At 33.6% G+C, this 19766-nt stretch overlaps 2 protein-coding genes across 4 annotated transcripts; both read left to right on the forward strand.

Annotated features, from left to right (window-relative positions):
* The first annotated feature begins 755 nt into the window (after positions 1–755).
* LOC113398988 (serrate RNA effector molecule homolog) lies at positions 756–10204 on the forward strand. Of its 3 annotated transcripts, none has more exons than XM_026637970.2 (16): positions 756–1041; positions 1591–1842; positions 2069–2254; positions 3026–3092; positions 3329–3518; positions 3771–3856; positions 3938–4091; positions 4623–4945; positions 5124–5264; positions 5671–5880; positions 6054–6341; positions 6446–6559; positions 6646–6789; positions 6958–7082; positions 7156–7257; positions 9945–10203. In XM_026637970.2, exons 1-16 carry the CDS (start codon positions 902–904, stop codon positions 10021–10023), a joined length of 2601 nt encoding a protein of 866 aa, XP_026493755.1. In that variant the 5' UTR covers positions 756–901; the 3' UTR covers positions 10024–10203. The 3 variants fall into 3 exon arrangements, with proteins under 3 accessions (XP_026493755.1, XP_026493756.1, XP_026493757.1); XM_026637971.2 differs by lacking the exon at positions 9945–10203 and adding an exon at positions 9366–9795; XM_026637972.2 differs by lacking the exons at positions 756–1041; positions 1591–1842; positions 2069–2254 and adding an exon at positions 2573–2741 and having other exon boundaries at positions 9945–10204.
* A 4049-nt stretch (positions 10205–14253) lies between these two features.
* Positions 14254–19387, forward strand: LOC113398939 (collagen alpha-2(I) chain-like). The gene is made up of 3 exons (XM_064220901.1): positions 14254–14476; positions 15379–18792; positions 19177–19387. Exons 1-3 carry the CDS (start codon positions 14383–14385, stop codon positions 19188–19190), a joined length of 3522 nt encoding a protein of 1173 aa, XP_064076971.1. The 5' UTR covers positions 14254–14382; the 3' UTR covers positions 19191–19387.
* Positions 19388–19766: the final 379 nt, after the last annotated feature.

Raw genomic sequence — 19766 nt, forward strand, 5'->3', positions numbered from 1 at the left:
ACTTGCCGCCCTATATAAAAACTAATAAAAGGCGCGTACAGTGGAGAGGTAACGAGAAGGAGATCTGTGTGAATAAAAAAAGTGCCTCAAAATGTGTGAAATTTAGATAACGCTGTTGGAACTAGAAAGTGAAATAGTGATATTTGAACGAATAAGTACACAGGTAAAACTGGTTTGTATAGATGAAGATAGACAACCGCCTTGAAAAGGTCATTTTTAAATTATTCTGTTAATTATAAATTCCAATAAATGTTAATTTTAGTCCCTTAATTTCAGACCCTTATTTTATTATTACATTATATATTATACACCACACTCTTTCAAGTGTCTTTTATACGTCATACTTAATAAAATATAAACAAATTGATATAGATCAAATAGTTTTTTAATAAAATATTTACAAATATCATAACAGTACAAGTGTTTAATCCAATTTTATTTTATTTGCTTAATATAGATTATGTTTAATCCGTTTGTACAAATATATAAGTGATCAATTCAGTAATTAGAACATTATACTGAGCTATTTTTAATTGAATATATGATTAGTATTAAAGTTTATAACTATTATGACGTGCACGTGTAACACTGCAAATAAATCAAATTAAAATGTATTAGAATAATGACACTGCAACGTACATTTCATTTGCCGAATAGTGTGTACATTGCCTTATGTTGTATAGCATCGTCAATTGTCTATGACACTAATCTCACAGTAATACAGCATCAAGTGTTTTATCTATGCCCAATTGCCCATAACTTTCTTCGTATTGCACGTATGCGTTTCGTGACGAATCACGATTTTTGTAAAATTTATATATTACTTACTTGTGATAAATAATAATACATTTTTGTAGAGTCTTTGTTTTAAATTAATAAAGCCAACCATAAATTTATATTAATGGCTGACAGTGATGATGAATACGATCGCAAGAGGCGCGACAAATTTCGTGGTGAGAGAGGTGCTGCTGAAGGAAGCAGTTACAGAAGTAGTGACAGGCGGGAAGAGAGAAGTAGGGGTCGAGAGGAATGGTCGGAGAGGTAATTATTAATTCTAAATTTTAACAGTTTGTAATATAGCTATTCCCAATTTGCCATGTACCTATTCCATGCTACACTATTAAATGAGAAACAAAACCCTTTTCCAGATCCCATCCTCAACCCTTTGAATCTTCCACATTTCCTAGCCAAGTCAATAAAAACATGAAACGAGGCTCATTTGCATTTAACATGAGGTACAAAGTTGCTTTAAAAATAGGTATCTAATTTTATAATATCAAGAATACAGCATTTACTGATTTCTTAATATCTATTATCAATTAAAATTGCATTATATATCTCTTTATTATCTCATTAATTATCTATACTATATACAATAATGTACAGCATAGCTTACAAAATTATTCTTAATCTTATAAAATAATATTTTATTCTAGGACATCTTTCAATGAGACACAATCTGTATGTATTATCTTATTACATATGTAAAATTAATAAAAAATATAAATGCATCAACGAAAACTTAAATGTTTTTATAGTGTCATACATTAATATTTTTAAATATAACATTGCAATTTTTGGCCATTATAGGTCCCGTGGTGGCCGTTCTGGTCCCGACTATAGAGACTATCGTGGAGGTGCCAGTGCCAGCAGAGGATATTCACCAGTTAGGGGTGAAGGTCCACCCAGTAAACGTATCAGACCTGATTGGCCTGTAGATGATCGAAGATATGGAGGAATGCCACATGATTCATATGGATCATATGGTTGGGCGCATGACCACTTTGGTCCTCATCCAACTCACCAAGGCTATGGTCAACCAATGCCTCCAGTACCAGCAAGGTAATATATAATCTATATTTATATTTTAGTAAAAATATATTTTTTTAAATACAAATATCATTTTTAAATAGTACATTTGAAAAAATTTTATGTTCCAACATAATGTACACATATTTACTTTATAGCAACTAATTTATCAAGAATTTTTAAAGCCGAAATTTTATCTTATTTAAAATAAGAATATAGTGGGCTCTGAAATGTAATCATTAAAACTTTATAACATCAGAGATGCTGTGCTGCCAATGGGTCCAACAGATGGTCCTCCTACTATGATGACCTTCAAGGCATTCTTAGCAGCTCAAGATGACTCCATTACTGTAGATGATGCAATTCAAAAATATAATGAATACAAGCTTGAGTTCAGAAGGCAGCAATTGAATGAATTTTTTGTTGCTCATAAAGAAGAAGAGTGGTAAGATACATTCAGTTATGTTTCTTCTATATTTCTTCATTATTTTTTAGAAGAGTGAATAATCTTATTTAGAATACAATTAAAATTGAACAACTGTAATAAATATAAAAAAACTTGTCATGGTTAAAATTTGTTCAAAAGTATTGATGGTCATTTTATAACATCCAGTTTCAATGATTTGCTAATAATTAAAAGATTCTATGCCATAGAAGAAAACAACTAGAATAAATGCAACAAATGCAGAAAGTTATCGATAGTAGACTATGCTTAGAATCTTTTAAATATGCAAATTTTAATAGAAAACTTTTTTCCCTACAGTCTACAGCGTATGGAATTGCTGGACGTCGTTAAGAAAATATTCGAACTTTATGCAAATGTTAAAATGCTGTGTGTAGCTAGTTAAATTCGCGTTGACCCGTAGCGCGCAATGCTACGGGTTTCGTTACTGTTAGGGGTAGGGTTTTGTTATTCCACAAATGTGGAGCAGGTGAGACTATGAAGCTTTTTAAATATTACATAAGCAATTTTTATTTTTGTACCAATTTTGGAAGGTTTATTTAGACAGGTATGTTGGCCCAAATTCCGAACTCCATAATAAAGACATCATTTTATATTACTTGAACTATCCTTGCTATTGGAGAGAAAAAGACATCAAATATTTGATGGAATATTTTTCGTAGAAATTGGTCTATCTTACATGGATTATTGTTCTTAGAACATACTTCATTGCTATATAAGATTAATACTATGCTTTTTTTTTTTGTTATGTAGGTTCAAGATAAAATATCACCCTGAAGAATCAGTGAAGCGTAAAGAAGAACAGTTAGCTGCTTTAAAGGTAAGATTCCTTTTTTTTTTAACTTAAAATTTCCCCTTTGGCATGAAATCGAAAAACTTTCTTAATCTATCAGTATATCTGATAAAAAAAAATCAGTAGTGGAACTGGTGGTATTACGATAAGGTCCTAAAAAAAAATGTAGAAAGAATAAATAGATTTTATAACATTATTTGTATAAGTTGTGAAATATAACTAACTAATAATATAATGTAATATATTAAGTGTATAATTTTCAGAATCGTCTCAATGTATTTCTTGAGCTTCTAGAGCAAGGTGAACTAGACAAGGTCAGTGTGGATGTAGACAAATCTGAAAAACTGATACGATTACTAGATACTGTGGTCATAAAACTGGAAGGTGGAACTGAAGAAGATTTAAAAGCTCTTGATGACCCAGCACCTGTCGAAATTACTAATGACAAGCCAGGTAAGTTATTCTTCAAAACATCTATTTAAGTTCCTTTAAAATATTTGTCAATATTTACTACCTTAACCTTATTGAAAAGTACATTACATATAGCTTTAGATATATAGGCATATGGAAATCTAAATGCTTATAACTGATAGAATATTTATAGTATATTTAATATAAACTATCTAAATTTATACTTATAGGTTTTGACTTAAACATTTGTGGAAAAAATATAAACCATATTATAGAAAAATATTTTAATTTTAGATAAAAACGATTCTGACAAAGGCCTTGTTATTGATGTCGACGAAATTAAAGTCAAAGATGAAACGGAGAACCCGGTGAATGATAAGGTTAATTTCAATTTTTAATTTTTATAAATGTAGTTTTAAAATTATCTTTATAAGACATATTGATATACTAATTTGATTTAGGAGCAAAAGTCAGATTCTCCAAAGCCAACAGCCCCACTTACTATGGAGATTGATCCCCACCTCCGCCAACTACAAGAACAAGCTAAATTATTTTGTCGTTACAACTCTGCTCCTGGAACAGAACCTGATCAAGAAGTACCAGAAAAAGAACCTCGTAAGCATATTACACAAATTTATAAAATTTAATTACTATTCATATAAATTTCAGTGGCACTAAATAGATTTTTATCCTTATTCAACCCGTTACTTAAGAGTTACCCTTATGCTATTCGATTTAACTTTGATTGTTGAAAATTAGTTTACTTTTAAGAACATGCAGAAAATCTAACATTGCAAATTATAATTTTAGTCAATTGTTAGCATTAGAACTGATAAAAAAAAGCTGAAACATTTGTGATTAAATAGTTATTCTACTGTAATGTGGTGCCCTAAGAGAGGAATGAAAGCCGAGACTGCTGAGTAGATACTGACTTTATTTGCAATAGATCATACGTTAAATAGGTACAAAAGTAGGTTACATAATGTATAATGGTTAATAAGTATATTTAGTTAATATAATCTATTCACTACATCTCACTACATTCCTATATAAATATAATAAAAATTATATACTATAAACTAATACAATCAACTCAGTGATTCTGAAATTTTGTATCTCAGGCATAATTCATTAATTATTTGACAGCACCACCTGGATCTTCTTCAAGTTCCTCGTCGTCAAGTTCTTCTTCATCGAGCTCAGAAGACGAAGGTGAAACGAACAATCGGCGTCAAAAGTCAAAGTCGAAATCAAAAACACCTGAAAAATCTCCAAAACAAAAAGAACGATCCAAGTCACCAGTTGAAAAAATCGACGATAATAAAGAAAAAGACGAAAACAATGACAACAAATCTGACACAGCTAATGATGTCATTATAGAGAAGAAAGAATCCCGTGCTTTACACAAAACAACTTCAATATTCTTAAGAAATTTGGCACCAACTATAACAAAGGCAGAAGTGGAAGCTGTAAGTATGGCAGCAGACTATTGAAACTCAATTTAAATCATAGAAAGTTCCTTTGGTGAATCTTTCCAAAAATATTTTTTGTATAACTATATAACATATTAAAAAATGTTGCATTCTTATTTATTATATTTTACTTGTTCTATTCAGATAAAAGGTTGTGTTTTATTTATCTCCGTAGATGTGCAAGCGTTATGGTGGATTCCTACGTGTCGCATTGGCTGACCCGTTACCCGAGCGACGCTGGTTCCGTCGTGGCTGGGTCACCTTCCGCAGAGAAGTCAATATTAAAGACATCTGTTGGAACCTTAATAATATACGGGTAATGTTTACTACAATTTCGGTAGGGGGTGTATTTCGGTAGTGACTTATCTTAATAAAATGAGGGGTCTAGTATAATCTAATATAAATTAAGTTATTCCAATCCATGAAACAGCTAAAAAAGTAAATGACTAAGCTCATTGATGGTTCGGGTGAATAAAAATAAAAATGAAATTATTTTTAATCCCTAATTTTTGTGTAATTATTTTCATATGAATGCAAAAAAGCCTTGTCTAACTCCCAACAAAGACTCGGCCTGACGTTGTTTGAAACGAGCAAAACTCAACCAATTAAAAACTAAATACATATAGAATCTGGCTGTTTAAATCATTTATACTACTCGCGTATATAATATTCGTCACTGATTTTAAGAACATACATAACGTACCATATTATGTTCTATCCAGTTGCGCGAGTGCGAACTTGGCGCGATCGTGAACCGCGACCTCCAGCGGCGAATCCGCGCGGTGTCGGGCGTGACGCTGGAGCGCGCCGTGCTGCGCGCCGACGCGCGCCTGGCCGCGCGCCTGGCGCACCACCTCGACACGCGCACGCGGCTGTGGCGCGACGCGCGCCCCGACGGAGCCGACGACGCCGACGCCGATCGCCCCGACGAGGTCTCTACTCAGTTTTAGATTTGAACGATCGCATTCATTAGTCACTTTTTCGTGTACACACTGTGTTCTTTCTTCGCACCCTCGCGAATATAAATGTGCAAACGAACACTACTTTGCAAACGCAACGTTTACGTTTAAATGTTAATAATCTAAAAGTAAAACATCATTTACAGAACTTTAGCCTGAACTCCAAAAATCCTGTACTTCATAAAATCACAGAACACTTGATAGAAGAAGCCTCCACTGAAGAGGAGGAGTTGCTGGGCTTGGAAGCTTCCTCTGAATCAACAACACAGGACCAACAGGACCCTGAATTGATTCGAGTGTTGGATCGCCTTGTGTTATACCTGCGCATTGTGCACTCAGTGGACTATTACAACCATTGCGAGTACCCATATGAAGATGAGATGCCAAACCGTTGCGGTATTATGCACGCGCGTTCGGGACCACCTGCTAATAAGGTTTAATTGCTGTTTTTTAATACTGAATATTGTGAGAAATAAATTAAAAAGTATTGTCTTTATCATAACAGCAATAATTATAAACTAAATCTATTTGTTTACAGCCTACTCAGCAAGAAATTCAAGATTATATCAAGACCTTCGAAGGGAAAATGTCTGCTTTTCTCCAAGATGTCAAACCACTTAGTGAAGAAGAATTGCATAAACTTGGTATCAAAGTAAGAGCAACAAATAACAATTTATCTTACGGGTAATAACATATAACATAAACATATATCATTAAATTCCTATTATAACTAAACAGGATCCAGATGCTGAGGTAGAAAAATTCATACAAGCTAATACGCAAGAGCTATCTAAAGATAAATGGCTATGCCCGCTCAGTGGAAAAAAATTCAAGGGACCAGATTTTATAAGAAAGCATATCTTCAACAAACACGGAGAAAAGGTAAATTTAATATAATTATTTATTAAAGTTGTATATTTTTGATAAATATAGAATTATTGTTTAAAAAAAACCCTTCCAAATGTTTCGCTTCCCATGATAAGTAAATCTCAACATCGATGATATACTCAAGTAATAAGTAGAGAGTAATGATAATTATCGTACCCGCAGGTGGACGAGGTGCGCCACGAGGTGTCGTACTTCAACGCGTACGTGCGCGACGTGCGGCGCCCGCAGCAGCCCGAGCCGCCCGCGCGCGCCGCGCCGCCCGCCGCGCACGCGCCGCCGCCGCACCCGTGCGTGTCGCTGCGCGCTGTGTCACGCTTCGGCGGGGCTCCTTGTCACTCTAATGGTATCGTTTCCGTGCAGGTACGGCGGCTCGGGCGGAGGAGGCGCGCGCGGCTGGGGCTGGGGTGGATGGGCGCCGCCGCAGCCCTACGCGCCGCGACACCCGCGCTTCTCGCGACCCAGGTGACCCACGAGACCGGGCGGCCGTGGTGGTGGCGCGAACTTTGAGTGCTTTCCTTTTTTTAATTTGAATATCAGTATCATAAATACGAAAGGACTAACTCATGTGGAAATCACCATCTTACATGTATGCCTAGAATATGATGTTCAGTTGCTGAAATTTTGTGACGATTACTTGATTCTAAGCTCGTTTGTGCTAAACGAGAAGCTGAAAGAGTACGTTTTTATCCTTTTGAATGAAAACTGTAATTTAAATGATATTCAAATTAAAGAAAGTGTATCTAAAATAGCCGAGCACCGAAACTCCTACGGCCGCCACTTTATCAATATAAAGATATTTACGAATAAACGGAGCACGTAACGTAAGATATAAGAATTTACACCAAGCGATTATTTTACAAAAGACAACATGTCGTGATATTGACAATATAAGAAATAGTTTGTACTTCTTGTACGGCACATGTATTTATTATGCATGGGTTGGTAGATGGGCCTTAGCATTTAGAAAATTACAACTTCCCATCCTCTTCCACCTTTATAATATACGAACAAATATTGTGGGAACGCAATCTTATATTTTACGTTATTTGCTTCGCTACATTAAATATGTGTTTTTTTAAATATATTTTTAGGTGCCTTATAAAGCACCTAGCACATTTTAATATTTAAACTATATGTGTTCATAGCTAGCACACTTTATGCCTTTTACATCGATAAATTATATACATTTAAAATTATAAGCAATTGTACCATTAAATAAATACAATGTTTTTTTTTAAATAATACCGTTATGTACTTTAACTGTGACCATTTTCTACGACAATACGCACAGACACACATAGTATGAAATGTATAACATTAAAATCGATGCAGAAGGTTGCGCATATATTCACAATATTTCCGTGATTAATTGTAACTAAGTATATTTTATAATATCTTCATTTTATCCTTTTTATATTTAATATATCATATCCCTTATCCTTCCTACTATTTTTTTATTAAAAACAACAAAGAACACTATTTTCGGTGTTTTAGAATATTATAAATAAAACAATATAAACTTCTTCGCCTTAATTACTGACATCTTAACAGAAAATATTACAACCAAGTGAATTTTTCATCTATAAACACATCTGAAGTAATATGTATTATTAAGCTTTTTTATTTAATCTCTACGGAAGCTTCTATGCCTTTTTAGTTTGGCCACAATTAAACTAATAATTTTTGAATTTACATTAAAATACTATTAACTATACGATTTAAGTTAGAACATGTAATTAAAATACTTCAATGCCTGTTCCTCTTTTGTATTATTAGAATGTTGTTAAGACAGAAAACTCGTTTGGTGTAAGTAAAGCTGCCGAGCATGTATGACGCATTTTATATGTGTATTTAACTCATTCTGTCGCGGCAAACTGGCAGAATAATAACAATATTACACGTTCTCGACGTTCTTTAACACATTATTCCACATGTATTTTTCATACAGAACATATATAAATAGGCAGACAAAATACTTCATTACCATTTATTTAAAAAAAAAAAAAAAGTTTTTTTATGGTTACATGCAAATTCGTGTTTTCCTCAAATTTTCAATAATGATCACTAGTTTTTATAAATACAGAAATAGAAATCTAAAATCCACTTATTTGTAATAGGACTCGTTTATAAGAAAATAATAATATAAAAAATTAGAGAATTCTGAATAAATATCTAATTTATTTTAAGTTTATTAATTATATGCATCAAGAGCATATATCGTTTAAAGAAAAAAAAAATGTTGCAATTAACGAGAAAATTTATTGGAACAATAAAATAACATTTATTTTATCCTTTATCCTAACTTGCATATTTTGCATGGCGGTCGTCAGCCAGTCCCACCCAACTCTCGTGACCTGCTTCAAACGACCGCTTATTCTTATTTGTATCGCATGACCTTAACATTTGCTTAATCAGATGTATTGTTTATGCACTAAACACTTTATGCTATTTAGATGAATATATGGAGTATTTATAATGTTTTATGAATTATATAATAGATTTACTGATGTTATTTTTTTTTAAATATTCTGTCGAAAACAAAATTTTGAGTTGAAGGAATAAATTTGCAGGGAAAACGTGGATCGGTCCCGGCCTATTATTGCTTACAACGATCTCGACTTCCCGGATAGCGGTGATATTTTTTAAGTTTTATTGTAACGACATCATTTACATTGTAAAACAATTGTAAAATAATCATTCGGACATAATAGTTAAATGAGTACAGAACAGTTGTTGAAATCATTGTAATTTACAAAACAGTAATAGCTCATATTAGAATGGATTTTATTGATAAAATGGGAATTGTTACAAAATATTCTATCTTTATTGTAAATTGTATTTTTTTATTTCAATAAGTTCTCTTTACATTTGTAATAAGTATAACTAAGAATAAATATAATTAAACCTATCTTTTAAACATTTCTTGCTAATATGAATCCCAACTCAATAGATACATAATGTATTAATAATAACTTATCAAATAAAGTGTCCGAAAATGAACATACGAATTTTCTTCAATTTTCCTCATAGAAGCCCTACAAACAAGTCTCCCGGGAAGCTGAGATTATATTCGCAGTAAAGATTCGTGTGGCAAGTGTTAGTGCCCCTTTGTGAAACGTCGCCACTAACGTGGGTGTTGATTGTTAAAGGGGCGGCGGCGCCGAGTTCCGTCCGGTCATACACTACCGAGACTTGGACGCCCCGAGAGAACCTGACGAGTTCGTTTAACCTGGACTCGCAGCTTGCCGATGAAGTGTACTTATTATTGTCATAGTAGACCAATACGACACTTGTAAATATGTTACTAAAGTAACTTCACTTTTTGCTTAGTTTTAATTAGAGTATTTTAGGTTCCGAGCCGCTAGAAACGATATATATTTTAGTAACTTTATAAAGTAACCCTTAATAAAGATTTATTATTACATTGGTAGTTTAACTTCGTATACACTATCACAATATTTTAAAGTAACATTTTCCTTTTATATAACAATGTGTATGTACGCTGAATACACATGATTTAGATTCAAATATAAAAAAAAGCTTATTTGCGTATAGAACTTTATTCCTAAAAGAAAAACCTACAGCAACACAAAAAAATTACACTTATGTATGTATGATGGACGTGCAAGAATTTTAAATGGTTTTGCCTTACCAATAAAAAGATGTACTGGGTATTTTCGAACTAGCGAGGAAGTGTTAGATCCCTATTGTTAAAGAAAACTCAAGTTTTACTTCATTTAGAGTAAGGAAAAACAATCATAAATTATTTTTAGTGCTGACAACGAAGTCTTCATAAGGGATTTTACTAGTTCATCGCAATATCGTTTTGTGGTTGTTATTAATTTCGTATAACTTTAGAATCGTGCAATCCTTTCTATTAGTGAGTAACAAACAACCTTGTATTGAGTTCTCCGAAATTATCTTTAGGAATAAATAGAGGTAAATATTATGACTAACATTTCTAATATTTGGTGTTTATTACATTTAAGAAATACAAAGTTCAGTTCATTAATGGCTTAAGGGTAAGGCTATAACGAGATATTGTAAAATGACTGCATAAATAATGTCATATCCTATACAAGGCAGGTAGTTACGAATCCTTGACCTCTAAAATGAACGTATAGCTTAAGTTACGTTCCGTCTGCAAGTAATCATTGTTATTATTGATAATATAAATTTGTCATATATTTTCCTACCTAACTGCTAACTCAACTACCGCTCAGGTAGTTAATATAATATATAACTATGCTCAATACTTTATAAAGTGGAAAATTGTGCTAATATTTTATAGTAGGTAATCAAGCCGTTTAAGTGAATATCAGGTTCATGATGTATCTCTTTGAGCACTTATATAATGGAATGTGGAGATTAAACCGATGTGTTACCCGGATGTAGGTACATATGCATCCAATGTGTTTTTTTATAAACATTGTGGTCTCACGACATATATGTTACCATACACGCAACATATCGGATCTAATAGTTAATATGGTTTTCCGTTTAAAATTTGCATTGTGCATACGTAATGACACGTCCTTACGATACTTACTCGGTGAATAAAATAATTTTACTCTGGACGAAAGAAGTATTTTGTTTTACTAATACTAATCGTAACTATCACAAATTAAAAATTATATTAATAATAAACATGTAGCTTATATATTATATTAATAATAAACTAAGGAGTGCAGTGGCTATTAACATGCGAATGATGAAATTATTTTGGTCATTTTGATTATGATGTTTTCAAGTTACCTACTTAATATTTTTACAATTTATTATCGATTAATTATTAACATATAAAATCTCCTTATTTGTTTTTAACGGATTCACACAAAAATACTAATCCGACATATTATAGGTTAGAAAGTCAGGACTGTTTATTATCACTATAAATTTAATGTGTTGTTTAATTACTAATTATTAGTACCGAGCCCTCCGGCATACACATTGCTCTAACATAGCCTTACCAACATGGCGTACCCTACTGTCAAACATTATTATATTTTATAACAATGAAATTTAGACATAGACAATTTTACTAGTTGTTATATTCCTGACTATAAGTTGTGTATTTTTTAAGATACACTTCTATTATAAATACCAAGATAAGCGCTATCCAGACCTATACCAGGTATAATTTAAAAGATTCTGTAAGTGTGTTTGAAAATGTGATTTCTTATAGATGAGACAGTTTTTGCTTAAAAAATAAGTAAACTAACAATTATAACTACATCATACCAATTTACTTGTCACAGTGTAATATATTACAAAATTTGAAGCTTTGCCTGTAAATATTAAAATTCCTACTAGTTACTAAATAATGAAAGGATTAACAAGTCTCAATATATAGATTAGAAGTTGTAAAAATTACAAGTTGAACAAACGCATGGAAAAAAAGACAAATAGTATTAGCTAATGTCAATATTAATTAAAAAACATGTTGAAAACCTGACTAAGATTGCGAATCCTGGAACATAAATGGGATACCAGTCACAAATTTTACATATAACCCTAAACACCACATTCACCTGGGTGTAATATTTATTGAATCCCAAACTAAGTATATCAAAATAGATAGATATAATATGTGGTTAATCGAACGAAATAAAAAAAAATATTTCATGAAACCTATAGACTGCTTAATGCTCATTTAAATAATCGAAAATATATTAAATAAAATTCATATATCGCTGTCATATACATAATATAAAACCAGCTTTATATATTTAGTATTTTCCAAACCTAGGTAGTCACTGGATCCAGGTATAATAAATAATGTATATTTTGATTTAATCTAGAATACATAAATGAAATAAAGTGATTAAAAAAAGCAATCGATAACGATAGGTCAGAACATTCGGTAACATTTACTTATTTTTAAAAAGTATAAAAAAGACTTAAAATCGCGCTCCTAATTTTGCTGCAATCTTTTTTTTCCGTTTATATACCGTCTTAATTAATGCGTGCATCTTAACCGACGATCTTTATTAAGCAAAGCCTCGGACTGGGGCCGGCTATACCTTGTCCAATTCAACCACAAAAAGAAACAAGTTTGCGCGTTAACCGCTAAAAAATCATCATTTGTCTTATCTTCACACTTTGAGAACATCCCCTTGTTGCCACAGCCAGTAACGGAATACTTGGCGTTGATATTTCCGCGGTCAATTAAAAGGTAATTCCAAATTGGCATCTAAAACTCACCTCTGGGCGGGAACTTTCCAGTACCAGCTTCTTCCATTTGAAAGTATTCAACGCAGAGCGACTCAAATTATCGATAATCAAGCCCTTTCCGAACCGCTTGACCCTTTGGCTTTGCATAAAGATGTACATCACTGCATCTTCTACTGCTTTTTCACGGGAAATGTTCCGAGGAATTGATTGTATTATTGCATGTTGCTTCTCTTACCTTCGGACATTTCGTCAGTATTCCAAGTTTCATCCGCACTATAAAAAAGCGATTTTTAAGGCATTTTCTGCCTCACTCAAAGACTGGCGGTTTTTCGGAATCGATACGACTTGGAAACCTTAAAGAAAAGAGTACACATTTCTCTAACGCCAGTAACACACCTGCAAGCCTCCCGTGTTGATGTCCATGGGCCGTGATATCCATCAGTGAACCTTCTGCTCGTTTGCCACCTATACAATAAAAAACACATACATATATAATATTATGTTAAGGTTGATATCTGCTTTTAAAAAAGATATAATATCCGTGGGTTTTTACCCTTATACTTAAAAGAGAGACCATCCATTTTAATGTTTTTCCTTATTTATTTTTGTAAATCACCATTTACGAGTTTCAATTTCTTTTAACGCAGTATAATTCCTTACTTCAATAAATGATCTTAATATTTCAATAATAGGTAATAGTAAAAAAGGAATTTTATAGGCATAAAAATGGGAATGTCACATTCTATTTAATGGTTGTTCAAGTTGGCTAGGTAGATGAATAATAAAACATGACAGGGTACAATATTTTAGTATAATATTAACAGAATGCTAAATAAAAGACCAGGATTAAAACTTACACATGCAAAGTCGGGGCCGACGTAAATATCTACGAGTTATTTACAGCTGTCATTAAAGCGAAGCCATAAAATATTAATTTAAAACTGAAATTAGAACCAAGATTTCGGCAAAATATAATATACCTATCTACAACATTATAAAAAAACTTGGCAACAAACCTAATATTTAAGAATATAAAAAAATATTGTATTCGTATTACAATCACATATAATATACGTCAATATTATTATACCGCTGTTAATACCATTCCGGATATACGAAACGGACATAGTATATTCCAATGAGTGTCTAAAACTTGAGTGAATATTAAAAGGCGTGAGTAATAAGTTTTGGCGGTTCCTCTCATGTTTCGTGTTCCATTGCTATGTATGAGTTGTAAAGCACTTGTATTACGAGTACGGGAAACAACGTCAGCTACTTACATTAGCACAAGTTCAAATTCACAGTAAACGACAACAGGTTTTTGTTTAATATACGACTGTCTATTTGTGTTTCGCTTTATAAAGGCTAAGCGTTCGCAAAACAATAACATTGTGACCGGTAAGCTTCACTGAGATGGAGGTCTCGGGTGTTTTCGTGCTAGCCCTTGTGAGCTTTGTGACAGGAACACCACATGGATATGGTGTGAAAAGTGGAGCAGTGGCAAAAGGTCGGTATTTAAATCATAATTTGTTGTAAAGAGATTACTTATTTAGAATGGCATAGTGATATTTTTATTAAAAAAAGCTCTATAAAAGAGTACTATAATTTATATTTCATAAAATAGAATTATTTAAAAACAAGCAACCGAAATAGACGCTCTTCATATAATATTTTTGTTAACGTTGTACAATATTTTAGACATTTAATAAGTCATTCATTAAGTATTTTTGAGATATCCATTATTTATTTTTTGTTAGATTAGTAATGCAAATTACGAAATTCATAATTCAGGAACACACTATTTAATTAAAATAAAATTGTTTAAAGTTAATTGCGGTCAAATATTTATGTTGTTGTACATGATAAAAAATCTTCGATCTTTTAAGGTTAAGGTGCGTATTTACGTATTTAGGGTTCCGTACGTATGTATGTCTCTAGTTAATGCTTATTGAAAATAGTTTATAACGATTTGGTCATATTAAGTCATTAGTGTGACGATACCTTTAAATCTTATTAGTTAAGGATAAAGTAATGTATAAAATAATATTTTATGTTCATAAAATTATATAATATCAATTTAAAACCAAATCATATCTCGAAGAAATTCACTTTAAATACAATATCATACGTTGATCTCTATACGTCTCTAATTTAATGTTGTAACTAGGGTTTTTATTTTTTTATTTAAAGGTTATTTAATTATTAATTAAAATATATCAATCAATATTTATTCTTAACGGGACTTTGTATATTATTATGTTATGATTAATTGTAACACTAAAAAAATGTTTTATTGCGAACGATGATAGAAATAATATACTCACAATTGCTATTTAATAAAATCACTATTTGTTTAACATAAAATTTATAATAAATATTAATTAATTTAGTCTTTTTTTTTCATTTTAGCTGAAGCAAACGCTGCAGCGGGTGCATTCGGCGTTCATCCTGCTTTGCCCTTAAGTATACCCAGTGGTAGTGGCTTTTCCGGTAGTTTTTCTAAATCATCATCGTCAAGTTTTGCTTCGGCGAGTTCAAGTGCAAGCTCAAGTTCCAGCTCCTATACTTTTAGTGGTAGTGGTACCAACGGAATTGCTGGATTTGGTTGTCCCACTAACAATTGCAAACAGAGTGGAAATTCTGTGGGCATCCATCCACCTAGCAGCGCAGCTCAAAACAACGCTATCACAAACGGAAATGGAGCCAGTGCCGGAATAATTCCTTACTCAAATAATGGTGATAGTACACCTTGCACAGGAAACCAATGTAACGGTTATAGTAACAAAAAATGTTCGACGGGTGATTGTAATGGCATAACTGGAAATCAACAAGATGCGCCTTACGGTAAACCTTCCTCTAATGATAATTATAATACAGGTACAGAATTACAAAATGGGAAACACCCAAATGGATACGAAAATAAATGTATTTCGGGAAATTGTTCTCCAACTTCTGACACGGACTCCACAAGAAATTCTTATGGTTATGATGGAGACTCTACTGGTAAAACACAATCTAAGTCGACGTATGATTCGAATTATGATAAACCTAATTTAGACAGTAACAGCGGTAACGGCCATTCACAGTCGGACGACTGTTTTCAAGGCAAATGTGGACCTAATCCATCGTCTAGTGAACATGATATTTTTATTCCTCTCACACCTTCTGCTAATGGAGGAAGGCCGACTTATCCTAAGCCCGATACACATTTAAATACTCCTAATCTAGGCCCAGCTTGTACGAGTCACAGTTGCAATATACCCGCTAGCGGTCCAGATTCGATTAACGGAAAATTACCAACAAGCTACAATGTCCCAATACTTGGTACGAACCCAAGTGCAACATACTCTGGCCCTGGTACTAACAGTAATCCTACAGGAAATTTATACAGTTTACCAAGAGATACTAGCATAAGCAATTGTGGTTCTGGCGTTTGTCCCACTGATAGTGCATCCCCAGTAAATACCGCATCAATTACGCCAAAACCATCAATCCACTCTCATGGAAATTATCCATCCCAAGTTGCACCTGTTGTATCTCCAAGTTGTACTGGTCCTTTTTGCAAATCGCTGAATACACCAGATTCTGAAATACCCACCTATCAAACTAATAAACCATCAAGTTGTAATACTCCTAATTGTGCCTATTATCCAGGTGTTGGCAGTAGCGCTTCAGGACAACCTTCAAATTTTGATTCATCAAAACCTTATGCCGGTCCACCATCTCCACCAGAGTCAATTAAAGCTTCAGTACCTACTTCAAAACTAGATCCAAATCATTATCCCTATCAGAATACCTTTCCTGGATACGAAGGCACACCAGGAAAACCAGGGCATAGCAATGTAAGTCCGATTAATGCTGGTGGTTATACGACAAATACGGGTTCTTATAACGCTGGAGCCGACCTTGGGTCCTTTGATGCTAAATTTAAGACCTCTAGTCAAAATTTACCGACACATTTTGAGGTAAGCTCTACTACCCAAAACACTCCTATATATACCGGTGGTTTTGGTGGATCACCGGGTTCATTTGAAACAGGCGCTCCAATTGGTACACAGTTTGCATCAAAACCAACTCAGGAAAAAGCACCATCTACTAATAATTTGCCTCATACTAGTGGTATTAGTGGACCATCAGGTTCAGCTGGAGAGAATCCAAAACCTAATTCATATCCCGGCTTAAATGGAATATCCAAACCAAGTGGCAATCTTGTTCCTCCTCATCACAATATTCCAACAGGACCTGGAACCTTGGTCGCATCACATGCTCCATCTGTTTTGCAGACGGGATCAACAAATTCACCAAAACCAATAGACGATAAAACCAAGTTACCCCTATATACAGGTGGATTCGGTGGATCACCGGGATCGTTTGATACAAGTTCTGCAATTGGCACACAATTTGCATCAAAACCTAGCCATGAAAAAGCACCATCTTCTAATACTTTCCCTCATACTAGTGGTATTAGTGGTCCAACTGGTACAGAAGGAGTGAGTTCTGGATCTAATTCATATCCCGGCTTAAATGGCTTATCCAAACCAAGTGGTAGTGTTGTTCCTCCTCATCACAATATTCCAACAGGCCCTGGAGCCTTTGTCGAACCACATGGACCATCTGTTTTGCAGACAGGATCAACAAGTTTACCAAACCCAATAAACGATAAAACTAAGTTACCTCTGTATACAGGTGGATTCGGCGGATCACCGGGATCAATAGATACAAGTTCTGCAATTGGTGTACAGTTTGCATCAAAACCAAGCCATGAAAAAGCACCATCTTCTAGTACTTTCCCTCATACTAATGGTATTAGTGGTCCAACTGGTGCAACAGGAGTTAATTCAGGATCTAACCCTAATCCCGGCTTAAATGGCTTATCCAAACCAAGTGGTAGTCCGGTTCCTCCTACTCAAAATATTCCAACAGGTTCTGGAACCTTTGTCGACTCACATGGATCAACTACTGTTTTACAAACGGGATCTGGAAGCTTACCAAAACCAACAGATAAAACTACATTACCTCCATATACAGGTGGATTTGGGGGACCAACAGGAATTTTAAAACCTAATGAATATGAAAACCCAAAATCACCTGCATCACCTTCAAATAATTATACTCCTTCCTCATGCATTACGGGTCGTTGTAATGCAAAAGAAGTAAAAAATGTTAATGGTGCTCACCAAACGACAAATGGAGTGTCCGGAATAACAAGTACTTCGATTGATGCTAAAGCCGTTGCTTACTCTGGAGGTTTTGGTGGTCCATCAGGATTCTTAAAACCATTTGATGATGGAAAGCAGTCAAAAAGTGGAAATGAAGGAAAAGAACAAACTGGCCATGATTATTTTGCTACCAGTGTTGGGTCTAAACACAAACCCACTGGTGACTTTAACCAAGCAAATTCCGGTGCACTGGCTAATACCGGCGCAAATTCCATTGCAGGAGCACAGGCTATTGCCGGAGCACAGGCTATTGCCGGAGCACAGGCTATTGCCGGAGCACAGGCTATTGCCGGAGCACAGGCTATTGCTGGAGCACAGGCTAATGCTAATACTTTTGCTAGCTCTGGTAGTTTTGGAACAAATCAGGGTGCAGGAACAGGTTGCAAAAGCGGTTGTGAAGCTAATTATAACCCTGGAACCGGTCAAAATTTGGCCACTAGTAGGAGTTTAGGTATTTCGCAATCAGGTGGTTTTGGCGATTTACATAATAGTGGCACTGGCGCTGTAGCATCTGCAAAGAGTATTGCTGGCGCAGGTGCCGGTGTACATGGAGCAAGTCATAGTTTTGCCAGCAGTTCAGCTGTAGCTCATTCATCTGCAGGAGGTAATTTTTCAGTTTTCATAATATTATATAATGTATGATAATTATTTTTTATAAAATTCTTACTTTTTTTATTTTTTACAATAATTTTTAAAATAAAACATCTCATTAAAGACTCAAACAATTGATTATTTAGCATAATATTATATATGTTTTTAAACTTAACTAACTAACCGGATTTGGTTACTAATTGGCACTCTACATTAAGGCACGTTCTTACACTCCGGAGAGAGATTGTCACAATAGCGCTTTTGCTACCAATAATTTTCTTACCTTTTCGAAGCATGAATTTTTTTTTCATAGATATAGCATACTTAAATCAGTACCTTAGTGAAAAGAAAATATTTATGTATACTAAACACTAATTCCATTTTACTTTCGTTTCAGGTTATGGACGATGAACTTCGCCCGAAATGAAAAAAAAAAAAACGTAAACCGTCCGATTAAACCAGATCTTGTGAGATCTAAAACGAAACAAGACTTTTTAATTTTGCTGCAATATGATCTACTTATGTGTGATATTTTTAATGTGAGAATATAGTAAGTTAATATACAATTTAATATGAAAAAAATATATTTTATTTTTAACAACTCGAAATTTATTTTGACAATTTTATTCTATTCGTAACAACTCAGTAATAACGAAAAGAAAAGATTAAAAAAGGCTGAAAAAGCAAGAATAATGAAAATATACTACTCTCTACTACTACTCATCATGTTCAATTTTCCGATTCATTTGAAAACCTTTATTTAAATTAAGCAATAACAGACGCCAGACCAAATTAGCTTTAAAGTTTCCCAAATCTATAAATAGTCTTGGAAATTTTATAAATAATAATAATTAGCATATTTTATATCGTGTCAATCAAAATGAACTCACGCGATTGAAGGATCATTCGGCTGTATATTATAAATTTCATACTTCTATTATGATTCAAATATATGTTAATTTGTTAAAGCGTCTAGTCGCCTACGAT

This window comes from Vanessa tameamea, chromosome 2 (genome assembly GCF_037043105.1).
Source record: "Vanessa tameamea isolate UH-Manoa-2023 chromosome 2, ilVanTame1 primary haplotype, whole genome shotgun sequence".
NCBI lineage: Eukaryota > Metazoa > Arthropoda > Insecta > Lepidoptera > Nymphalidae > Vanessa > Vanessa tameamea.